Source organism: Ranitomeya imitator, chromosome 3 (assembly GCF_032444005.1).
Source record: "Ranitomeya imitator isolate aRanImi1 chromosome 3, aRanImi1.pri, whole genome shotgun sequence".
Lineage (NCBI taxonomy): Eukaryota > Metazoa > Chordata > Amphibia > Anura > Dendrobatidae > Ranitomeya > Ranitomeya imitator.
The window spans coordinates 649,974,954-650,001,301 of NC_091284.1; the positions used below are offsets into that span (position 1 = coordinate 649,974,954).

The window sequence follows — 26,348 nt, forward strand, 5'->3', positions numbered from 1 at the left end:
AAATTGGAAACCTTGAGAAGATTATCTTCTTCTTACATACATAATAAGTGACAAAGCTTGCCATCAAATCTATCTTTGAGGGCCATAATGACTTGCTGCTATTCACATTAAACATGTTGAGCTGCAAATTCCTCAGATGAAAGCCAGAATTTAATCTGCACCACTTACACTGTTAACGCAATGCCTAAACCTCATCTACACATGTAGGAAAATACTGTGATCTCTGCAGAGGGCAAAAAACCTGCAGACGTAACTAATGCTCCAAAATTGTGCTAACCGCAGTACCCAATAACTTAAAAATAACGTGTCTGCTATTGTCCTGCACTGCTGTGGATACTACTTGCCGGGCATTTCATGTTAGGGGCCAGGTGCTTTCATTTTCTATGTCAAAGTCTGCAGGTTGAGATGGCCATCAGAGAGATCTGTAGGAGTACGGCCACAAATGTTAAAATACTTTCAGAAAATGTTTTCAGCAGTAATAGGTATTAAATATCTGAATGGGGATTTTCCAACAGCATGTACATGGGATTCGAACAAACCTTCTTAAATAGTATGCACTATGCAAACAAACATGCACTATGAGGGTCAGTACCCATGTGCATCTCCACTGTGGACCTCCAGCAAATTCTCTACATTACGCTATCTGAAAACAAACATGCTCCTGACAGGAAAGATGTGCGGACACTGTGGAGAATGCAGGACTAAGGCTAGTTTCACACTAGCGTTCGGCAGGGCTGTGGATGGCAGCGTACTTCCTCCCTTCTTCCTCTTTGAAACCACACCTACGCCTCCTTGCGTCCTGCGGTGCCCTGCGTACCTATCTTTATCATTGGGTACGTACGCCTCAGTAAGCACCGTTTGGAAGCGGGGCCGAACTGTTGTATTTTGTTGCTGTCGGCGCAGTGTACAAACGGCGCATGCGGAGGCATCCGCAAACCGCGTACGTCCCCGAGTACCCAATGTTAAAAATAGGTACGCAGGGTACCGCAGGACGCAAGGAGAAGTAGGCGGGGTTTCAGAGAGGAAGAAGTACGCTGCCATCTGCAGCCCTCCCGAATGCTAGTGTGAAAGTAGCCTAAGATGGAGTAGGGCTCAGTTTGCTACTACGCTATTCCATGGAGAGAAGGGGGGAAGAAGATGGGTGCAGCTCACCACGTTGACGACTTCAGATCTCAGCAGGAGTTCAACCAGTGGGTGCCGTATCTGCTGGTGATAGTAGCCATAGTCAGAAGAAGAAGAAGGGAAATTACATCGGCACAATCCAACCCGGTAATAAAACAATTATTTTACTTAGGCAGTTTAAAAAGGTTTAAAAAGACCCCTAAGGTAAATTGCCTAAATAAAAGAATTGTGCCGATGTAATTTCCCCTTCTTCTTACGCTATTCCATACTCTTTTTTTTTTTAAGCATACTAATGTAATGTATACTGACTAGGACACTCTTTTGATCTTTGTCTAAAACGGGGGAGTCAGATGCAGTCAAGTAGGAGAAGGTTGAGTGCTTGGCTGTCGGAAACCAGACGCTCTGAAAAGATGACAAAAGAGATTTACCACTTCTGTCTTCTCAAGCTCAACATATCCAATAAATAACCTGTAGGGAATACAGGGAACATCAATACCACTGCATATGATTGATCTAAAATGATCAAACTAGGCAAACAGAGAGGGTTTTATTATATACACTACCGTTCAAAAGTTTAGGGTCACTTAGAAATGTCCTTATTTTTGAAAGAAAAGCACAGTTTTTTCCAATGAAGCTAACATTAAATGACTCAGAAATACACTCTATACATTGTTAATGTGGTAAATGATGGGTGTTTGTAATGCATGGGTGTATAGAGGCCCATTTCCAACAACCATCACGCCAGTGTTCTTATGGTACTTTGTGTTTGCTAACTGTGTAAGAAGGCTAATGGATGGTTAGAATACCCTTGTGCAAGTATGTTAGCACAGCTGAAAACAGTCTGGCTGATTAGAGAACCTATAAACCTGACTTTCCTTTGAGCTAGTTGAGAATCTGGAGCATTACATTTGTTGCTTCCATTAAACTCTCAAAATGGCCAGAAAAAAACCTCTCGTGTGAAACTCGACAGTCTACTCTTGTTCTTAGAAATTAAGGCTATTCTATGCGAGAAATTGCCAAGAAACTGAAGATTTCCTACAACGGTGTGTACTACTCCCTTCAGAGGAGAGCACAAACAGGCTCTAACCAGAGTAGAAAGAAGTGGGAGGCCCCGCTGCACAACTGAACAACAAGACAAGTACATTAGAATCTGTAGCTTGAGAAATCAACGCCTCACAGTTCCTCAACTGGCAGCTTCATTAAATAGTACATGCAAAACGCCAGTGTCAACGTCTGCAGTGAAGAGGTGATTCCGGGATGCTGGCCTTCAGGGCTGAGGGGCAAAGAAAAAGCCATATCTGAGACTGGTTAATAAAAGGCAAAGATTAATATGGGCAAAAGAACAGACATTGGACAGAGGAAGATTGGAAAAAAGTGTTATGGACAGACGAATCCAAGTTTGAGGTGTTTGGATCACACAGAAGAACCTTTGTGAGACGCAGAACAATTGAAAAGATGCTGGAAGAGTGCCTGACACCATCTGTCAAGCATGGTGGAGGTAATGTGATTGTATTGGGTTGCTTTGGTGCTGGTAAAGTGGGAAATTGTACAAGGTAAAAGGGATATTGAATAAGGAGGGCTATCACTCCATTTTGCAATGCCATGCCATACCCTGTGGACAGCGCTTGATTGGAGCCAATTTCATCCTACAACAGGATAATGACCCAAAGCACACCTCCAAATTATGCAAGAACTATTTAGGGAAGAAGCAGGCAGCTGGTATTCTATCTGTAATGGAGTGGCCAGCGCAGTCACCAGATCTCAACCCCATTGAGCTGTGGTGGGAGCAGCTTGACCGTATGGTGCGCAAAAAGTGTCCAAGTCAAACCAACTTGTGGGAGGGTCTTATGGAAGAATGGGGTGAAATTTCTCCAGATTACCTCAACAAATTAACTGCTAGAATGCCAAAGGTCTGCAAAGCTGTAATTGCTGCAAAGGGAGCATTCTTTGACGAAAGCAAAGGTTGAAGGAGAAAATTATTATTTAAAAAAAAAAAAAAATCTTTTTTTTTTTTAAATCTTGTCAATGTCTGGACTACATTTTCAATTCATTTGGCAACTCATTTGATTAACAAAAGTATGAGTTTTCATGGAAAACACAAAATGGTCTGGGTGACCCTAAACTTTTGAACGGTAGTGTATCTATATTATACCCACTATATGTATATGTACGTATATATATATATATATATATATATATATATATATATATATATATATATATATATATATATATACACACACACACACACACAATCAATATAAATTCAGAAAGTCTGTCAAAGTCCCTGGATTGACCATAGGGCCACATAATACTAAATATGTAACTGCACAAAACATTAGACTTTTTGCTGTTTAACGATGATTTACCGTATATACTCGAGTATAAGCTGAGATTTTCAGCCCACTTTTTGGGGCTGAAAGTCCCCCTCTCGGCTTATACTTGAGTCATATGCAGGGGTCTGCAGGGGAGTGGGAGCGGGGGCTGTGAAATTATACTTACCTACTTCTGGCGCGGTCCCTGCAGGTGCCTGGCTTCCCCAGCACCGACAGCAGCAGATTCTTCCTGTACTGAGCGGTCACATGGTACCGCTCATTACAGTAATGAATATGCGGCTCCAACTCCCATAGAGGTGGAGCCGCATATTCATTACTGTAATGAGCGGTAACGGTGACTGCTCAGTACAGGATGAGGCTGAGGCGTCGGGGAAGCAGGGACTGCACAGCGCCAGGACCAGGTGAGTATACGGGGAGGGGGAGCGCTGCGCGATGGTCACCATTCCTCGTTCCGGGCGTCGCTCTGTCTTCAGCAGTGACGCTCAGGTCAGAGGGCGCGGTGACGTAGTTCGAGCGTGCCCTCTGCTGAACGTCAGTGTGGAAGATGGAGCTGCACCGGAACAAGGAGCAGGTAACTATTGAAAGTTTCGGGGGCCTGAGCGAAGGAGAGGAGAGTATGTGATTTTTTTTTTTTTTATCGCAGCAACAGCAAATGTCTGTATGGAGCATCTATGGGGCCATAACATTTGTGCAGCACTATATGGGGCCATAACATTTGTGCAGCACTATATGGGGCCATAACATTTGTGCAGCACTATATGGGGCCATAACATTTGTGCAGCACTATATGGGGCCATAACATTTGTGCAGCACTATATGGGGCCATAACATTTGTGCACCACTATATGGGGCCATAACATTTGTGCAGCACTATATGGGGCCATAACATTTGTGCAGCACTATATGGGGCCATAACGTTTGTGCACCACTATATGGGGCCATAACGTTTGTGCACCACTATATGGGGCCATAACGTTTGTGTAGCACTACATGGGGCCATAACGTTTGTGCACCACTATATGGGGCCATAACATTTGTGCAGCACTATATGGGGCCATAACATTTGTGCACCACTATATGGGGCCATAACGTTTGTGCACCACTATATGGGGCCATAACGTTTGTGCACCACTACATGGGGCCATAACGTTTGTGCACCACTACATGGGGCCATAACGTTTGTGCAGCACTACATGGGGCCATAACGTTTGTGCAGCACTGTATGGGGCCATAACATTTGTGCAGCACTATATGGGGCCATAACATTTGTGCAGCACTGTATGGGGCCATAACGTTTGTGCAGCACTATATGGGGCCATAACATTTGTGCAGCACTATATGGGGCCATAATATTTGTGCAGCACTATATGGGGCCTTAACATTTGTGCAGCACTATATGGGGCCATAACGTTTGTGCAGCACTATATGGGGCCATAACGTTTGTGCAGCACTGTAAGGGGCCATAACGTTTGTGCAGCACTATATGGGGCAAGTGTCTCTATGGGGCCATAATTAACGTTTGTGGAGCATTACGGTATATGGGGCAAGTGTCTGTATGGAGCATCTTATGGGGCCATAATCAGCATTTGTGCAGCATTATATTGGGCAAATGTGTCTATGGAGCATCTTATGGGGCCATTATTAACCTTTATGCATGATTATATGGGGCATATTTTAATATGGAGCATCTTATGGGGCCCATCATAAACTTTATGGAGCATTATATGGGGCTCCTGATTCAATATGGATATTCAAAAACACTTAACCTACTGATGTCTCAATTAATTTTACTTTTATTGGTATCTATTTTTACTTTTGACATTTACCGGTAGCTGCTGCATTTCCCACCCTAGGCTTATACTCGAGTCATTAAGTTTTCCCAGTTTCTTGTGGCAAAATTAGGGGGGTCGGCTTATACTCGGGTCGGCTTTACTCGAGTATATACGGTAAGTTTCTGGGATCCAGACAGACTCTTGCATCTTTCATCCAGCCACTGACATTTCTGGATTGTGAATCATGGGGAAAGCGAAAGAATTGTCAATGGATCTATGGGATATGGGAAAAGGTCGTTGAACTGTATAAAACAGGAAATGGATACAAAAAGATATCCAAGGAATTGATAATGTAATAATGATTTTCACATTTAAAGTTATATAGCTTACTAATAAGCTTCAATTATGATATGTGCCCAGATCTTCAGATATCCACTTGTGTCACAGTATCGGGCGCTGCACTTACTGCTCTGTACTCATGAAAGGAGAGTTTCCAGCATTGGCATGTCATCAGTGATATGTGTAAAGGGGGCTGGCTAACTGGTAAATAGCTAAGCCGCCTTCCTTCTGTCTGTGACAAAGAAGTGAGAGATCTACGGTATTCAAATAAGTTGTCAGCCAGCCCCCTTCTCACACACACTAGCACATGGATTAATTACACCTGTGATAATTAAAGCATAGTAATTACAGTAATTGTGTATATTACTACTTTAGGCCATAAACTGATAAAAAAGGAAAAGCAGCACAAAATAATTGAAAAAAAGTGGACTTTAATGCCTGAACAGCGTGGCAACGTTTCGGATGTGTTATCCTTTGTCAAGCAATGAATACAAGAGTGAGACCACATTTTATATCCAACACATACATATCTCATTAGAAAATCATTAGATATAATAAAATCAATAGTATTAAACAGTGTTATTGTGCATCGTCAGTGTAACAGTGCAATTGTGCAAGTTACTCAGCCCATCAAACCACAGCTATTGACGGGTATTATGAATAACATACTGCGTGAAAATAATTAAAAATAGATTAATGGCCAATTGTTATTAAAAACAAATCAGGAGTCCTTACTAACGATATTATAATCCAAGTACACTTACATACACAGCTCAGTAATGGCAGCCATGATCACGGCGTTCCCAAGTGCCTACTGCACATGTCCGTGACATCACAGTCAGCGACCCACAATGCTCTGCCCTGCAGCTGCTCAAAGCCTTCCGAGGACCATGGCGCCATGTTAGCTAGGGGCGGCTTTGCCCACACGGAGGACGGAACCACATAACTATTGCGATAGCAATAAAAAAAATACAGTAGCGATCCTAATAATCCCGAACTCTGCATTACTCAGGAATTACTGTACAGAATATGAAAAACATAAAAAAAATAAAAAAAATTTATGTACAAAATTAAACTGCTCCATACACGGTCATATGTATAAGAATAGTCTTCTCTACTCGGGAACATACTCGATGTGCCGCCGTATTTAAAGCGACCCAGACATAAGTCTGTAATACGTCACTTTAGGCCGGCGTCACACATTCAGTATATGGTCAGTATTTTACCTCAGTATTTGTAAGCCAAAACCAGGAGTGGGTGATAAATGCAGAAGTGGTGCATATGTTTCTATTATACTTTTCCTCTAATTGTTCCACGCCTGGTTTTGGCTTACAAATACTGAGGTCAAATACTGACCAAATACTCAACATGTGAATGTGGCTTTATGCAAATTTCAGTAGAATTTTCTTCTGTCTGGACTATCATTTGAGTTGAGGCTGCTATATATACACATCCGAATCAGGAGAGGTCAGAGCGAGCTAATTATGAGACTCCGTGATAGCTTTACAGATATTCACGCACATGCATACACAGACTCGTTATATGTGTATTGATTAGTAGCTGTCTGGGAAGGTGCAGACAGATAGGATATGTGTAATTTACAGCGTGAACAGTGAAATCTGCCAGAAATCTGGAGATGGAATCTATATTCAATTACACCTAAACAAAGTATAATGCGGGCATAAAGGAGACATCGCCTGCCTGGAAACAGGAGTCCAGAGCCGGCACGTGTCCGCTGGTCTTTGATTGGGGCTTGTGTAGACGTTTCTGCGCCCCGCTCCATGTACAGAGACGGTCGGCTGTCACACCAGGGCACGGGCGCTAATTGGTATTCTTCCTCTTTGTTTAAGCCATCAATCTAATAAACTGTTGCATTTGCATACATTCATATTTCCAGACACAAGTTATATGAGAAATGCCCCACCTAAACCTCCAGTTGCATGCAGGCCACCACATATTCTGACTAATTAGAAACTACGGTGCCCTAAACTAATTAGCTATGCTAGCAAGCCTGTGCTTCTGTCAAACAGTGCAAGCAATTAAGGCTTGTGTTCCCCGAACATCAGAGCGTTATTTACTGCCAGCCATAAGAATAGATATTCTCACGCAGACAATGCCTTTCATCGGCTGGATTTTCAATAGCATTCTGTTTCCATCTCTGTTATGCCGAGAATGCTAATGCCTTAAGGGCATAAGATCTGTCTTCTACAGAATATTTTTTTCATAAAAGCGACCTTCGTTGAATACAAAATTCCGTCTATTTTATTGTGTCATTTCCTAAGAACTATGTTTTTAACCTAGAGCATTTCAGCTTCCTCAAGCAGATTTAAATGAACCGTTCCTAGGGGAGGAAGCCTCAGCCTATATTTCCATGTCTATAACGGGAAAAAAATACATATACAGGGAGCTCAGAGCAGAAAAATCAGGTTTAATGTGACATTTTACAATTTCCATGTTGCTACGAGTCATTTCAGTTTATTCCAGAATCCAGAAATATATATTACTAAACAAGAACCAGTATGATTTTTTTTTCTGCTCGCCAAAAAAGCAGTTTTTTTGTCAGATATTCCCATTTAACATACAGCTCTGGCTTGGAGCAGTCACGTCTATGGTATGGAATACATCTCTGGCAATCACAGGCAGGCTAACTGACTGACCCTACATGTATATTTATTAGTACAGGCCAGAGCCTAAACACGAGAGCAAAGGAGGCCAGACGTAGTAATACCACAACATACTAGGTACAACAATCAAGACCTTGCTCAAAAGTTTACACACCCCGGAAGAATTTTTGCTTTCTTGGCCTATTTTCAGAGAATATGAATGATAGCGCCAAAACTTTTTCTCCACTCATGGTTAGTGGTTGGGTAAAGCCATTTATTGTCAAACTACAGTGTTTTCTGAATCATTCAGTTCTACAAGATAACTTTCTAGTCATGTTGCGATCTGGGTGAAGGTCATTGTGTGGAGAGGGAGAGGAGGGGATCCCGTGCGTTGATTGGTGGACCCTGTGTTGTCACCTGTGTATAGAGGTGTTACCTGTCATTGTAATCCTGCCTCTGATATTGAGATGACAGTCTGTACAGGACAGGACCTATGAGTCTCTAGTATCAAGCGTAGGGGCTAGATTTCTGATATACTGAAATTGAAGAAAAACATTTGCCTTAAAAATGATCTATTGTTTAAAATAGTGGTTGGGTGAAGCCATTTATTGTCAAACTACTGTGTTTTCTCTTTTTAAAACAATGACAACCCAAAACATCCAAATGACCCTGATCAAAAGTTCACATACCCCATTTCTAAATACCGTGTATTGCCACTCTAACATCAATGACAACTTGAAGTCTTTTGTGGTAGTTGTGGATGAGGTGCTTTGTTTTCTCCGATGGTAAAGCTGCCCACTCTTCTTGGCAAAAAGCCTCTAGTTCCTGTAAATTCCTGGACTGTCTAGCATGAACTGCGCGCTTGAGATCTCCCCAGAGTGGCTCAATGATATTGAGGTCAGGAGACAGATATGGCCACTCCAGAACCTTCACTTTGGTCTGCTGTAGCCATCGACAGGACGACTTGGCCTTGTGTTTTGGATCGTTGTCATGTTTGGAATGTCCAAGTGCATCCCGCGCGCAGCTTCCGGGCAGATGAGTGCAAGTTTGCCTCCAGTATTTGCGGATAACGTGCTGCATTCATCTTTCCTTCAACTTTCACAAAGTTCCCTGTGTCTTTGTAGCTCACACATCCCCAAAACATCAGTGATCAATCTCCATGCTTTACAGTAGGAATGGTGTTCCTTTCAACATAGGCCTTGTTGACCTCACTCCAAATGTAACATTTAAGGTTGTGGCCAAAAAGTTCAATTTTGGTCTCATCACTCCAAATTACTTTGCTCCAGAAGTTTTGAGGCCTCTCTCTGGGCTGTTTTGCGTATTGTAGGCAAGATACTTTGTGGCATTTGCACAGTAATGGCTTTCTTCTAGCGACTTGACCATGCAGCCCACTTTTCTTGAAGTGCCTCCTTATTGTGCATCTTGAAACAGCAACACCACTATTTTTCAGGGAGTTCTCTATTTCAGCTTATGTTATTTGCGGATTTTTCTTTGCATCCAGAACAATTTTTAAGGCAGTTGGGGAAGAAATTTTTGCTGGTCTACCTGACCGTGGTTTTGTTTTTACAGAGCCCCCGATTTTTAATTGGTTAATCACAGTTTGAACGCTGCTGACTGACATTATCAATTCCTTGGATATCTTTTTGTATCCCTTTCCTGTTTTATACAGTTCAACGACCTTTTCCCATATCCCATAGATCCATTGACAATTCTTTCGCTTTCCCCATGATTCACAATCCAGAAACGTCAGTGGCTGGATGAAAGATGCAAGAGTCTGTCTGGATCCCAGAAACTTACCGTATATACTCGAGTATAAGCCGGACCGAGTATAAGCCAAGACCGATAATTTTGCCACAAAAAACTGTGAAAACTTAATGACTCGAGTATAAGGCTAGGGTGGGAAATGCAGCAGCTACTGGTAAATTTCAAAAATAAAAATAGATACCAATAAAAGTTAAATTAATTGAGACATCAGAAGATTAAATGTTTTTAAATATCCATATTGAATCAGGAGCCCCATATAATGCTCCATACAGTTCATGATGGCCCCATAAGATGATCCATAATAAAATATTTCCTAAAATGCTCCATAGTTTATGATGGGCCCCATAAGATGCTCCATAGATAATGTGCCCCATACAATGCTGCATAGGACAATTATGGCCCCATAAGATGCTCCATAGAAACATTTGCCCCATAGCCGGCTGCTGCGATAAAAAAAAAAAAATCACATACTCACCTCTTGTCCTCAGCAGGCCCCCGGCACTTGCAATATTCACCTGTCCGCGTTCCACCGCTGGGCGCCGCTGTGTCTTCCGCGTCCTCGTCAGTGACTGTTCAGGCAGAGGGCAGCGCGTACACTAATCGCGTCATTGCGCCCTCTGACCTGAACGTCACAGGCAGAGGAGGCAGAAGACATAGCAGCGCCCGGCGGTGGAACACGGATAAGTTAATATCACGCAATACTCCAGTCCCCATGCGTCCATATTCATTACTTTAATGAGTGGTACCACGTGGCCGCTGAACACAGGAAGAAGCTGCAGGCGCCGGAGAAGCAGGAACGTGCAGAGACACGCCGGGAGCAGGAAAGTATGATTTGACAGCTGCCACTCCCTCTCCCACGCCGACCCCCCCTGGGACAATGACTCGAGTATAAGCCGAGAGAGGCACTTTCAGACCCCAAAAAATGGGCTGAAAATCTCGGCTTATACTTGTACGGTATATACGATACTCAGCTTTTATGTACACACTGATTACAAGCAAACAGGTCACAGGAGAGGATGTTACCTCTAGTAGCCATTCAAACCCATTTGTGTCAACTTCTGTGCATGTTATCAGGTCAAAATCACCAGGATATGTGAACTTTTGATCAGGGTCATTTGGATGTTTTGTATTGTCATTATGTTTTAAAAAGAGAAAATACAGTAGTTTGACAATAAATGGCTTTACCCAACCACTAACCATGAGTGGAGAAAAAGTTTTGGCGCTATCATTCATATTCTCTTAAAATAGGCCAAAAAAGCAAAAATTCTGCTGAGGTATGTAAACTTTTGAGCACAACTGTAAATTTCAGGTTTTTTTTAATTAATGCACAGTGTGTCCCGAAAGGTGCTAAACAGCATTGTACAACTGACAAATAAACCCTCATTTAGACAATGCATCTTAAAAATATTCTTTTAAACAATAGATCATATTTAAGGCAAATGTTTTTTTTCAATTTCAGTATATCAGAAATCTAGCCCCTACGCTTGATACTAGAGACTCATAGGTCCTGTCCTGTACAGACTGTCATCTCAATATCAGAGGCAGGATTACAATGACAGGTAACACCTCTATACACAGGTGACAACACAGGGTCTACCAATCAACGCACGGGATCCCCTCCTCTCCCTCTCCACACAATGACCTTCACCCAGATCGCAGCATGACTAGAAAGTTATCTTGTAGAACTGAATGATTCAGAGCCCAAGTATAACTTCCTATGTATTACAACCAATGAAGCTGACGAAAAGTGATCTGTGCAGAACAGGAAGTATGAAAGTATTAGGCAGGGTGGACAGAGGGAAGAGTGCAAGATTCATATTCTTTTTAATATAGTGCTATGAAAAATAAAAAAAATATGAAAAATGAAAATACATTTAACATAAAAACCTAAATTGAATAATAGGTTATTTTCTGATGAAATTAATACTTATAGGGCAAGACAGCACCATAATCTGCTACTGAATATTATATAGAAATGTTTTCCCATGTAGGATTTTGTACCAATGAGGCAGAAAAACACCAGTACGCTTCTATGTGAAATAGACTGCCCAAAATACAACCATTATATGCCATTAACAGCGCCATAAAAGCTTTGGGTTCTCTCTAAAATATGATCACGTACACTGTAAACATGTAGCTATCCTTGAGATAAACCAGGTAGAAAGAAAATATGGATCAGGTCACAAGTCAGAGTTTCTCTAGAACTATGCCCCAGGAACTATGGAGCAGTCACTGCCATCACAACTTCTCCAGCTATTGATCTGTGAACCCTATTAATCAGCACCAGTGCAGCAGAGAGGTCTGCCTCTAACAGCTCCTGATGGACAAACTTGTAAGTTTTCTGAAGTAGAAAAGAAAAAAAAAAAGAATGTAGAAAACTTTTTTTTTTTTTTATAGGAGAATGTAAAATTATCTTCATAACATAACTTGCATTCTATCAAAAGCAAAAAAAATTACTTGGCACTCAGTATTTGAAAAAAGTGATTCCTTCTTTATTGTAAATCCAGCCTTCCTCCATAGCCCTCTCACTCACCGGTGGTATCGCCACATGACGGACCTGTGTGATAAGAATCATCCCCTTTGCAAGTTTCCTGCCAAGTACTGGAGTGCTGCTCATGTCTTACCACGTCACAGCCCCACAGGGTCACATTAGCTTTCCCCCTCCTGGGCGTTCCTACTGAAGGGTGGGCTTGCCATATGTCTTACCGAGGCACTCAGCGCCATTCCTGTCGCAAGTCCTTTGCATATTCAAGTAGCGATGTTTCTCTCCTGTTATGTGAATAGCCCCACCAGGTCCAGTTGGCATTACCATCACCAGGCTGCATACAGCCGCCTTTATTCCCATTATTTCTTATGACATCCAGCACAAAACTGTTAACTGTGGATTCACTTTCTTCAATCGGGATATTATAACAAAGTGTTTCTTTTCCAGTTTTCTCCAATAAGGATATTCTGATGATGGTCCTATGACGGACCGAAAATGTTTAATTTAATTTATTTGGTCAGGATGTACAATAAAGAAGGAATAATTTTTTTCAAATACTGAGTGCCAAGTAATTTTTTTGCCTAATTGTATGGGTTGGACATTCGACTTGAGCACCACCAGCAGCATTATTCCAGAGTGCCGTGTTATTTATTTCCATTGCATCCTATCAAAAATATTTCTCTACATTTACCAGCCATATTTGTCCTTGTATTCTCTGGGACTACACGGCTGTGTTACTTGCATAAGGCAAAGATTTGCAGGTGAATCCCATTTCAGAGGAATCCTATGGCAATCTGGCATCTATGAAGCCTGTTCCTCAGTTCACAGGTATCTGATCAAAGAGGAAAAAAGGTTTTCATGTTACACCGCATTTAACCCCTTACCAACATCTGCCATACATTACCGTTCAAAAGTTTAGGGTCACTTAGAAATAGGGATTTTTGTGTACTCACCGTAAAATCCTTTTCTCCGAGCCATTCATTGGGGGACACAGACCGTGGGTGTATGCTGGTGCCACTATGAGGCTGACACTAAGGCCTCTTTCACACTTCCGTCGTTTAGGGACATCGCAATGCGTCATTCTGTGCAAAAAACGCATCCTGCAAAGTTGCCCGCAGGATGCGTTTTTTGCACATAGACTTGAATTACCGACGCATCCCGACATATGGACACACATTCCATACGCCATGCACTGGATGCGTCGGTCATTCAAGGGAACGTTTTTTTCGTAAGTCGGGTCCTGAAATTCCTACTGCGCATGCGCGGCCGGAGCTCCGCCCTCTCCTCCCTGGGACTTTAGAATGGGCAGCAGATGTGTTGAAAAACTGCATCCGCTGCCCACATTGTGCCGAATTTTCACAACGTCCATCGGTACGTCACGCCGACGATTAGCGACGGCCGCGTACCGACGGAAATGTGAAAGAAGCCTAAGTGATACAAAGAAAGTTAGCTCCTCCCCTGCAGTATACACCCGCCTGCTGGCTCTCAGCTAACAAGTTCGGTGCAAAAGCAGTAGGAGATAAATAAACAATATATGAGCATATAACATGTCACATTATATATGAGAGTATAGCATGTTAAATTATAAAACAAGCCCAAGCTAATAATAGGGTGGGAGCTGTGACCCCAATGAATGGCTCGGAGAAAAGGATTTTACGGTGAGTACACAAAAATACCTATTCCTCCTACGCCTCATTGGGGACACAGACCGTGGGACGTCCCAAAGCAGTCCCTGGGTGAGGACCACATCAGATCAGGCCCTGTGTAACCGCTACTTACAAGTGCGACACCGCGGCCTGCAGAGTCCCCCTATCCAGACTCACATCTGTGGAAGTCTGGGAATTATAGTGCTTCAAGAACGAATGCGGACTGGAATACCTCGCAAGCTTGCAGGCGTGCTATGCCGACGCCTGGTGCCTAGAATCCAAGAAACCTCGATGATAAGGGAAATAGTTCTGAAAGAACAGAGCGGCTAGCTGAGAAGACTCGTCAGGATGAGGAGATCGCAGAGAAAAAAAGGCAACCTTCCCTGATAGTAAAGTCTGTTCGGATCAAAAAGAGTCTACTGTAAGACTCCAAGATCATTAAGGTCCCAAAGATCTAACGGTATGCGATAGGGAAGAACCACACGTGAAGACTCTCTGCGAAGAAGTCTATATTTGCAGTTTTGTTGCAGTAAGACGGAAAAATACTAGTTCCGCAAACGTGAAAAACCTGACATGGTCAGTGCGGATCTCCCAGGATCACTGGGGCCCTTTCCTGCTTCCGAAAAATTCTCGGAAGTAGTGGAAGAGGGGCGAAGGAAACTGGTACCATGGAAGGACCAGTGCATGCACTGCGATGGCTTTTGGACTTGGAGGCCGAACCATGAACTTATAGTACATTGGTGTTCAGTCTGGACGCCATCCGACCTACATCTGGAATGCTCCAGAGAAGACAGATCTGATGGAAGACTTCAGGGTGAAGTTCCCACTCACATGAGGTGGGACCCTGACAGCATCCGCCGCCCGGAGTTCTACTCCTGAGATGTGTAGTGCCGAGATCACCAAATGATAGATCGTGGCCCAACAGAGAATGTGAGATACCTCGGCCATGACGCCTGACCGTGGGTACCTGCTAGAAGACTGATGTATGGGACAGACGTGGGATTGTCCGATTGAAATGGATGGGGTGACCCGCCAGAAGGCAGTGGACCTGCGGTAGAACCTTAATGCTGGTCATGTGCCCTTAAGACCAGGGAATGCTGGTCATGTGCCCTTAAGACCAGGGAATTCTGGTCATGTGCCCTTAAGACCAGGGAATGCTGGTCATCTGCCCTTAAGACCAGGGAATGCTGGTCATGTGCCCTTAAGACCAGGGAATGCTGGTCATGTGCCATTAAGACCAGGGAATGCTGGTCATCTGCCCTTAAGACCAAGGAATACTGGCCATGCGCCTTTAAGAACAGGAAATATTGGTCATGCGCCTCTAAAAAAAGGTAATACTGGTAATGTGCCTTTAGGACCAGGGAATACTGGTCATGTACCTTTAAGACCAGGGAATACTGGTCATGTGCCTTTAAGACCAGGAATACTGGCCCTGTGCCTTTAAGACTAGGGAACACTGGTTCTGTGCCTTTAAGACCAGGGAATACGGATCATGTGCCTTTAAAACTAGGGAATACTGGTCATGTGCCTTTATGCAGTACTCCCTTACTCGGTTGCAGAGTAGTTGTGCCCCTTTAATGCAAAACCATAGTCCCTGTGTGTGTGTATGTGTGTGCTGGCAGGGTAGACCAAGATGGCCACTGGGAGCTGCAGAGGTGGTAAAGTCTTGCAGCGAGCGAGAGGCACCAATTTGGGCGGCGGAGCCACAGACGTTATGTGGGCGGAGCCTCGTGACTTCCATGAATAGGCCCAAGCCGGGCCTAAATTTCTGCAGCAGGCGTGAGCAATACCAGTATTGCCGAGTGAATCGATCGCTCCTGTGCCAGGGAAGAAGCGCCAGAAAGGTGGGCGGAGCTGACATAGCGGGCCATGGTGCGGGCGCAGCTTCCGGGATGTGGCCTACCCATCGGCCGAAGCCGGGGGCTAAATTTTTGCAGCCGGCCAGAGCGTTACCTCAGGGAGGTGGGCCACAGGGAAGCTGAGGCTGCCTGTCAGCATGTGAATATCCCACTGCAGAGGCCCATCACTGACTGGATCCACTCAGCATCGGTGTGCGTCCTGGCATGGAGTCGCCGCGATGACTGGGCTTCAGCACCGAGGAAAGCGCACACACTCTGTTCTGCTGCAGGTGCACTGATAGAGGGATAAACCTCCATCTACCATCCCTTTGTTAGGGAGGTGGAGAGGAACCGTCCGCCTGCTTGTGCCATCCGCTTTAACCGTGGTGGGACAGTGGGGGCTGCTCGGACGCCAAAGAGAGGGGCCTCTGTACATCCACGGAGTTCAAGCCTCTGGGTGGACACGGCCAGTTGTCCGGCTATAGGCCTGGCTCCAGGAGAGGATACATGGAGGTGACACTCATGGTAGTTGCCTGCTGCTGGTGTGGGGAGATCGGGACTTGAAGGAACCGTCACCCCTGAAGAGAGCTCAGGCTTGGATTCCTACGTCGCAGGAGAGGGTACGGGTAGGAACTCTCCGCGTGATCGCCTATTGATGATTCGGGGGAGATCGGAACCTTGAAAGGATCCGTCGCCCCATCACTCCGTTAGTTAAAAAATAAAAATTTACAGAAAAGTAAAAAATAAAATAAAAACGTTGGGGTCTGAACCAGACCCAAGTGCCTCCTACAGACACTAAGCAAGAACTGGTTAGCTGAGAGCCAGCAGGAGGGTGTATACTGCAGGGGAGGAGAGAACTTTCTTTGTATCACTTAGTGTCAGCTTCCTAGTGGCAGCAGCATACACCCACGGTCTGTGTCCCCCAATGAGGTATAGGAGAAATTTCCTTATTTTTGAAAGAAAAGCACAGTTTTTTGCAATGAAGCTAACATTAAATGATTCAGAAATACACTCTATACATTGTTAATGTGGCAAATGACTATTCTAGCTGCAAACGTCTGGTTTGTAATGCAATATCTTCATAGGTGTCGAGAGGCCTATTTCCAACAACCACCACTGCAGTGGTCTTATGATACTTTGTGTTTGCTAACTGTGTAAGAAGGCTAATGGATGGTTAGAATACCCTTGTGCAAGTATATTAGCACAGATTAAAACAATCTGGCTGATTAGAGAACCTATAAACCTGACTTTCCTTTGAGCTAGTTGAGAATCTGGAGCATTACATTTGTTGGTTCCATTAAACTCTCAAAATGGCCAGGAGAAAAAAAGAACTTTCATGTGAAACTCGACAGTCTATTCTTGTTCTTAGAAATGAAGGCTATTCCATGCGAGAGATTGCCAAGAAACTGAAGATTTCCTACAACGGTGTGTACTACTCCCTTCAGGGGAGAGCACAAACAGGCTCTAACAAGAGTAGAAAAAGAACTGGGAGGCCCCGCTGCACAACTGAGCAACAAGACAAGTACAGGTCCTTCTCAAAAAATTAGCATATAGTGTTAAATTTCATTATTTACCATAATGTAATGATTACAATTAAACTTTCATATATTATAGATTCATTATCCACCAACTGAAATTTGTCAGGTCTTTTATTGTTTCAATACTGATGATTTTGGCATACAACTCCTGATAACCCAAAAAACCTGTCTCAATAAATTAGCATATCAAGAAAAGGTTCTCTAAACGACCTATTACCCTAATCTTCTGAATCAACTAATTAACTCTAAACACATGCAAAAGATACCTGAGGCTTTTATAAACTCCCTGCCTGGTTCATTACTCAAAACCCCCATCATGGGTAAGACTAGCGACCTGACAGATGTCAAGAAGGCCATCATTGACACCCTCAAGCAAGAGGGTAAGACCCAGAAAGAAATTTCTCAACAAATAGGCTGTTCCCAGAGTGCTGTATCAAGGCACCTCAATGGTAAGTCTGTTGGAAGGAAACAATGTGGCAGAAAACGCTGTACAACGAGAAGAGGAGACCGGACCCTAAGGAAGATTGTGGAGAAGGACCGATTCCAGACCTTGGGGAACCTGAGGAAGCAGTGGACTGAGTCTGGTGTGGAAACATCCAGAGCCACCGTGCACAGGCGTGTGCAGGAAATGGGCTACAGGTGCCGCATTCCCCAGGTAAAGCCACTTTTGAACCATAAACAGCGGCAGAGGCGCCTGACCTGGGCTACAGAGAAGCAGCACTGGACTGTTGCCAAGTGGTCCCAAGTACTTTTTTCTGATGAAAGCAAATTTTGCATGTCATTCGGAAATCAAGGTGCCAGAGTCTGGAGGAAGACTGGGGAGAAGGAAATGCCAAAATGCCTGAAGTCCAGTGTCAAGTACCCACAGTCAGTGATGGTGTGGGGTGCCATGTCAGCTGCTGGTGTTGGTCCACTGTGTTTCATCAAGGGCAGGGTCAATGCAGCTAGCTATCAGGAGATTTTGGAGCACTTCATGCTTCCATCGGCTGAAATGCTTTATGGAGATGAAGATTTCATTTTTCAGCACGACCTGGCACCTGCTCACAGTGCCAAAACCACTGGTAAATGGTTTACTGACCATGGTATTACTGTGCTCAATTGGCCTGCCAACTCTCCTGACCTGAACCCCATAGAGAATCTGTGGGATATTGTGAAGAGAAAGTTGAGAGACGCAAGACCCAACACTCTGGATGAGCTTAAGGCCGCTATTGAAGCATCCTGGGCCTCCATAACATCACAGCAGTGTCACAGGCTGATTGCCTCCATGCCACGCCGCATTGAAGCAGTCATTTCTGCCAAAGGATTCCCGACCAAGTATTGAGTGCATAACTGAACATTATTATTTGTTGGTTTTTTTGTTTGTTATTAAAAAACACTTTTATTTGATTGGATGGGTGAAATATGCTAATTTATTGAGACAGGTTTTTTGGGTTATCAGGAGTTGTATGCCAAAATCATCAGTATTGAAACAATAAAAGACCTGACAAATTTCAGTTGGTGGATAATGAATCTATAATATATGAAAGTTTAATTGTAATCATTACATTATGGTAAATAATGAAATTTAACACTATATGCTAATTTTTTGAGAAGGACCTGTACATTACAGTCTGTAGCTTGTGAAATCAACACCTCACAGGTCCTCAACTGGCAGCTTCATTAAATAGTACACCCAAAACGCCAGTGTCAACATCTACAGTGAAGAGGTGACTCCAGGTTGCTGGCCTTCAGGGCAGAGTGGCAAAGAAAAAGCCATATCCGAGACTGGCTAATAAAAGGCAAAGATTAATATGGGCAAAAGAACACAGACATTGGACAGTGGAAGATTGGAAAAAAGTGTTATGGACAGACAAATCCAATTTTTAGGTGTTTGGATCACACACACATTTGTGAGACGCAGAACTGAAAAGATGCTGGAAGAGTGCCTGACACCATCTGTCAAGCATGGTGGAGGTAATATGATGGTCTGGGGTTGCATTGGTGCTGGTAAAGTGGGAGATTTGTACAAGGTAAAAGGAATATTGAATAAGGAAGGCTATCACTCCATTTTGCAACGCCATGCCAAACCCTGTGGACAGCGCTTGATTGGAGCCAATTTCATCCTAAAACAGGACAATGACCCAAAGCACACCTCCAAATTATGCAAGAACTATTTAGGGAAGAAGCAGGCAGCTGGTATTCTATCTGTAATGGAGTAGCCAGCGCAGTCACCAGATCTCAACCCCATTGAGCTGTTGTGGGAGCAGCTTGACAGTATGGTACGGAAAAAAGTGTCCATCAAGCCAAATCAACTTGTGGGAGGGACTTCTGGAAGCATGGGGTGATATTTCTCCAGATTACCTCAGCAAATTAAGTGCTAGAATGCCAAAGGTCTGCAATGCTGTAATTGCTGCAAAGGGAGCATTCTTTGACGAAGGCAAAGTTTGAAGGAGAAAATTATTATTTCAAATAAAAATCTTTTTTTCGAACCTTGTCAATGTCTGGACTAGATTTTCAATTCAGTCGGTAACTCATTTGATTAATAAAAGTATGAGAACACAAAATTGTCTGGGTGACCCTAAACTTTTGAACGGTAGTGTGCGTGTATGCCGCAAGTCGGTAGCGGGTGTATAAGCGGGCTAATGCTTAGCCTACTCCATACCTGGCAGATAATGGTTGTGTGTTAGGCCACATTCATTCAGTATTTGGTCAGTAAACCAGAAGTGGGCGATAAATACAGAAGTTGTGATGAGTTTCCATTATACTTTTACTTCGATTGTTCCACTCCTGGTTTTGGCTTACAAATACGGAGGTAAAATACTGATCAAATACTGAAAGTGTGCACATGGCCTTACAGCAACAAACTGCGTCTAACAGCCACAGGTGAAGCGGAGCCATGATAATGACTGCTAACCTGTTAAATGCAGCTATCAAACGATGACAGCGGCACTAACAATGTGCCAGCATGGAAGCGCATTATTCTATGCATAGAATTGGGGGAGGGGGGGGCTGATGGGTTGCTAAGAGAGCCATGAGTCTATTGGAGACTTCAGCGCTTGTCACCATGGAGCTCCATTGAAACCCAGCCCGTGAGGGTATGTGTCCACGTTCAGGATTGCATCAGGATTTGGTCAGGATTTTATGTCAGTATTTGTAAGCCAAAACCAGGAGTGGGTGATAAATACAGAAGTGGTGCATATGTTTCTATTATACTTTTCCTCTAATTGTTCCACTCCTGGTTTTGGCTTACAAATACTGACATAAAATCCTGACCAAATCTTGATGCAATCCTGAACGTGGACACATACCCTGAAAGTTTCAAAGACAGTGATTTTTGCTATATGCAGCAATAATCCAGCAAGTACAAAAACAAAAACACAAAACTGAAATTGTTTATTTCGGGAAAGAGTTAAAGGGGATATCAGCAGGTTTTTGCTACCTCATCTGAGAGCAGCATAATGATTCCAGATATGCATCACCTAGTTTACAGGATGCAGCCGTTCTGACACAGAGCGCTTTTAAGGTACCGTCACACTAGACGATATCGCTAGCGATCCGTGACGTTGCAGCGTCCTCGCTAGCGATATCGTCCAGTGTGACAGGCAGCAGCGATCAGGCCCCTGCTGTGCTGTCGCTGGTCGGGGAAGAAAGTCCAGAACTTTATTTGGTCGCTGGATCTCCCCGCAGACATCGCTGAATCGGCGTGTGTGACACCGATTCAGCGATGTCTTCGCTGGTAACCAGGGTAAACATCGGGTAACTAAGCGCAGGGCCGCGCTTAGTTACCCGATGTTTACCCTGGTTACCATCCTAAAAAGTAAAAAAACAAACGCTACATACTTACCTACCGCTGTCTGTCCTCGGCGCTCTGCTTCTCTGGTCTGGCTGTGAGCACAGCGGCCGGAAAGCAGAGCGGTGACGTCACCGCTCTGCTTTCCGGCTGCCCGGCGCTCACAGCCAGACCAGAGAAGCAGAGCGCCGAGGACAGACAGCGGTAGGTAAGTATGTAGCGTTTGTTTTTTTACTTTTTAGGATGGTAACCAGGGTAAACATCGGGTAACTAAGCGCGGCCCTGCGCTTAGTTACCCGATGTTTACCCTGGTTACCGGGGACCTCGGGATCGTTGGTCGCTGGAGAGCTGTCTGTGTGACAGCTCTCCAGCGACCAAACAGCGACGCTGCAGCGATCCGGATCGTTGTCGGTATCGCTGCAGCGTCGTTTAGTGTGAAGGAACCTTTAGACTTAGCAATGCAGCAGAGCTAAGGAGGCTAACCCCACCCACACCAGGCTCTGCATTTACACTATCTATAGACAATGAGCTGCTTATCACAGAAGGGGGCCTAATCTGGCTTGCTTGGACACAGCAGCACATGAGCACAATGATAAGCTCCTGGTGCCATAACAATCACTGCAAGTAAACAAAAGGACAGAGAAAATAAGACAGGTATCTCTGAAATCTGTGCTTTAACCACAACCTTATGATGTGTTCAGATTACATAGCAAAAACCTCCTGACAGATTTATTTTAAGTTTGCTTCAAATGTCAAACTTTAGTGGTTACTTAAGGTACCGTCACACTGAACGATATTGCTAGCGATCCGTGACGTTGCAGCGTCCAGGCTAGCGATATCGTTCAGTTTGACACGCAGCAGCGATCAGGATCCTGCTGTGATGTCGTTGGTCGCTGCAGAAAGTCCAGCACTTTATTTCGTCGCTGGACTCCCTGCAGACATCGCTGAATCGGCGTGTGTGACGCCGATTCAGCGATGTCTTCACTGGTAACCAGGGTAAACATCGGGTTACTAAGCGCAGGGCTGCGCTTAGTAACCCGATGTTTACCCTGGTTACCAGAGTAAAAGTTAAAAAAAACAAACACTACATACTTACCTTCCGCTGTCTGTCCCCGGCGCTGTGCTTTCCTGCACTGGCTGTGAGCGCCGGCCAGCCGGAAAGCACAGCAGTGACGTCACCGCTCTGCTTTCCGGCCGCTCTGCTCACAGTCAGTGCAGGAAAGCACAGCGCCGGGGACAGACACCGGAAGGTAAGTATGTAGTGTTTTTTTTTTTACTTTTACGATGGAAACCAAGGTAAAGATCGGGTTACTAAGCGCGGCCCTGCGCTTAGTAACCCGATGTTTACCCTGGTTACCGGCATCGTTGGTCGCTGGAGAGCTGTCTGTGCGACAGCTCTCCAGCGACCAAACAGCGACGCTGCAGCAATCGACATCGTTGTCGGTATCGCTGCAGCGTCGCTGAGTGTGAAGGTACCTTTAAAGGGGTTTTCTGGGTATATAATATTGATGACCGAACCTTAGAAATGACATCAGCATCTGATCAGTATGTGTCGGATTTTTCTGCACCATGTGCACAGCTTTCTTTTTTTCACATTGATTTACATTGTACTGTAAATCACAGTTCAGATCTCCAGTGTTTCTGCGCAGAAAAAAATGCTGCAGATCTGCACTAAATCTGCATCGTGTGCACATAGCCTAAGACTGCTTTTTCGTGACATATTGTACTTCATGATAATAGTAAAATGTATTCGATATTACTTGCGTTTATTTATGAAAAAACAGAACTGTCAATAATTTAGAAAATGTTGCAATTTTAATTTTTGTGCCCTTAAACTAGAGACTTGTGTCACACAAAATAGTTAATAACATTTCCCACATGTCTACTTTACTTTTTGTGCATCAGCACAATTATAGAAACATTTTTTTTTTGTATGAGGAAGTTAGAAGGGTTAAAAATTGACCAGCAATTTCTCATCTTTTCGACAAAATTTACAAAACCATTTTTTTAAGGGACCGCCTCACAATTGAAGTGACACTGAGGGGCCTACATGACAGAAAATACCCAAAAGTGACACCCCTCAAGGTACTCAAAACCACATTCACGAAGTTTATTAACCCTTCAGGTGCTTCACGAGAACTGAAGCAATGCGGAAGGAGAAAATTAACATTTTACTTTTTTCACAAACAATTTAGTTTAGACCCGAACTTTTTTTTTTTATTTTCACAAGGGTAACAAGAGAAAATGGACACCAAAATTAGTTGTGCAATTTCTCATGGGAAGGTGCACAGTTTCCGCAACGTCATCGCAGGTCCTACGCTCAATGCATTCTTAGGATCGGAGGCTGCTGCTTGCACCGCTGAGAGCCAGGGGCCGTCCGAGGGTGAGTATATCCATATTTTTTATTTTTATTCTTTATTTTTTACATGCATATGGATCCCAGGGCCTGAAGGAGAGTCTCCTCTCCTCCAGACCCTGTGAACCATACGCACCGCACACGCCGTATAAGATGACTGGGCGTATAAGATGACCCCCGTCTTATACGGCGGGTATATCCCAAATTCCTTATTTTATATGGAAAAGTTGGGGATCGTCTTATACGCCCAGTCGTCTTATACAGCAGAAAATATGGTATTTTAGCTAGAATCTCTGTTTCTTGTGGCAATAGTCACAGCTGCTAGAAATTGTCACAGATCCTATTGAAAAGGTTTAACAGGTGTAATGCTATCGGGATAACAGCCAACCACAGAAGGCAGAAAAATCCGGGAAAATTAGAAGACTCACCTTTGTTGAAAGTACTTTAAATGTACTTTGTTCTGGCACAATCGAGTGAAATAAGAAGAGTGTCAGGTTGTAATTTTCATCTGAAGGAAGGTTCACATTTAACGTTAACTGTAAAAGAGAAATGCAATCTGAGTTATAGAAAACCAGAAAGATACTTTACAAAATGAGAAAAAAACAGAGTAAACCTCAGAACAATGTGCCCAGACGGCTCCCTGCACAGTGATGCCTCATATTACTGTGAAAAATGAATACTGAAAGAAATGATTCGTAATTAAGATACAGGGTCAATTGTAAATATATGCAACAGCAGATTCAGAATCGCCGGCATTCACTTACAGTGGTGGGGAGCAGGTGCTGCTTTTCAAGTCTTAGAAATTGGTATGTAGGGCTGACATGAACTAATGTTATTTCACAAAATCACAAAAATGCAACCATTACACAGGATGGGATCGGCTAGGAGGTAATCCACAGCTGTCAAATTACTAGAGGCATGGTCATAATTTATACAGGGGAACATTTCTGTGGAATGAATGAAAAGGTTTTCAAAAAGAGCAGTAAACCGATTTTTTTTTATAATGCAAAATGTATTTTGTGTGCGCCATGTCATGTTTCTTCTGCTTTTAAATAAGGACATATTTAGAAATGAGAAAACTGCATAAAAAACAATTCCCCAATGCGGAAGTATTAATCGGACTGTTCTCAGAGTCAAGGGAATTACAATCATGCAGGATGGCTGTGGCGGTGTCACCGTCAGCAGGACTCCCGCTATTTCAGGACAACTAGATCCTTCCTTTAGGAAGAAGACTGTGGGTTGCTGCTAATCACATTACAGAACTGCTCTTTGGACGCTCTTATATAAAGACGTTCAGCAAAGGTGAACACAATTCTGATTTAATAACATTTCTAAAATAAAATAATTGGGTTACATTTAGTCATTGACACAGAGTACGTTACAAATATGTCATAGATTCTTCAACCACAAAAACCAAACAAAAAACCTGTATTTATTTGCTGTCATGGCGGATATCTGTTAGTAAATATCATTTTAAACTTGTGCAGGTGTCTAATTGTTAGTATGGCTGCAGGGTGAAAATGAAGCTACATTCAAGCTTGCGAGCAGGGCCCTCACTCCTCCTGGTATCTGTTTTGAACTGTATTTCTGTTATGCTGTAATGTCTATTGTCTGTACAAGTCCCCTCTATAATTTGTAAAGCGCTGCGGAATATGTTGGCGCTATATAAATAAAATTATTATTATTATTATTATTATTCTCCCCACTCCCGTTCAGTTCACTTCCAGTCATCGGGACGGCCCCGGGACAGTAAAGAGTCACCGCTCAGTTCGCAGTGAGCACGACTGTACTACCACTGCAACTTGACTGACAGGCAGCGGAGCAGGATGTCCGTCAAGTTGCAGAGGATGGATTACAATGATTACACTGTGTACTGAGCAGTGACTGCTTATTGCCCAAGGAACGCCCTGCATTTAGAGCTGGGGTCTCAAACTCGGCTGGGTATATGGGCGGCATATAAAAAAAATTGAATTTGGGGGGCCGCATTCTTTCAAGGGCAAAATCACATTTTTAGTGATGCCATTTTTTTCTATACACCTTTTGAACCATTTTGCTGTGTTTATCTTATATTTTTAGAGTTTGGGTCGCTTTGGATGTGGGGATAACAAATGTGCACTCATATTGCAGTTATGTCCCCATATTGTAGCTATCACCCCATATCCAGGACATTGTAGTTATGTCCCCATCCAGGTCCCCATGTTGTAGATATGCCCCCATCCAGGTCCCCATATTGTAGTCATGTCCCCATATTGTAGTTATGTCCCTAGGCTTTAAATTTTTCACTCTGTTTCAATGCAGCCATTTGGTAAATTCAAAAAAGTTCTTTTTTCTCATTAATGTACACCCTGCACCCCATCTTGACTAAAAAACAAAACAGGAATGTAGTAATTTTTGCAAAATGTATTAAAAAATAAAAACTGAAATATCACATGGTCATAAGTATTCAGACCCTTTACTCAGTATTGAGTAGAAGCACCTTTTGAGCTAGTACAGCCATGAGTTTTCTTGGAAATGATGCAACAAGTTTTTCACACCTGGATTTGGGGATCCTCTGCCATTCTTCCTTGCAGATCCTCTCTAGTTCCATCAGGTTGGATGGTGAACGTTGGTGGACAGCCAGTTTCAGGTCTCTCCAGAGAAGCTCAATTGGGTTTAGGTCAGGGCTCTGGATGGGCCAGTCAAGAATGGTCACAGAGTTGTTCCGAAGCCACTCCTTTGTAATTTTAGCTGTAAGGTAGGGTAATTCTCTTGTTGGAAGGTGAACCTTTTGCCAAGTCTGA

At 43.5% G+C, this 26,348-nt stretch overlaps 1 protein-coding gene across 15 annotated transcripts in view; it reads right to left on the minus strand.

Annotated features, from left to right (window-relative positions):
- Nucleotides 1-26,348, minus strand: part of SUGT1 (SGT1 homolog, MIS12 kinetochore complex assembly cochaperone) — a 184,836-nt gene that overhangs the window by 47,344 nt on the left and 111,144 nt on the right. For all 15 annotated transcript variants that reach the window (XM_069758203.1, XM_069758199.1, XM_069758193.1 and 12 more), the window contains one exon: nucleotides 23,997-24,104. In XM_069758203.1, the coding sequence (XP_069614304.1) occupies nucleotides 23,997-24,104 (108 nt within the window). The remainder of the gene's footprint in view (nucleotides 1-23,996; nucleotides 24,105-26,348) is intronic.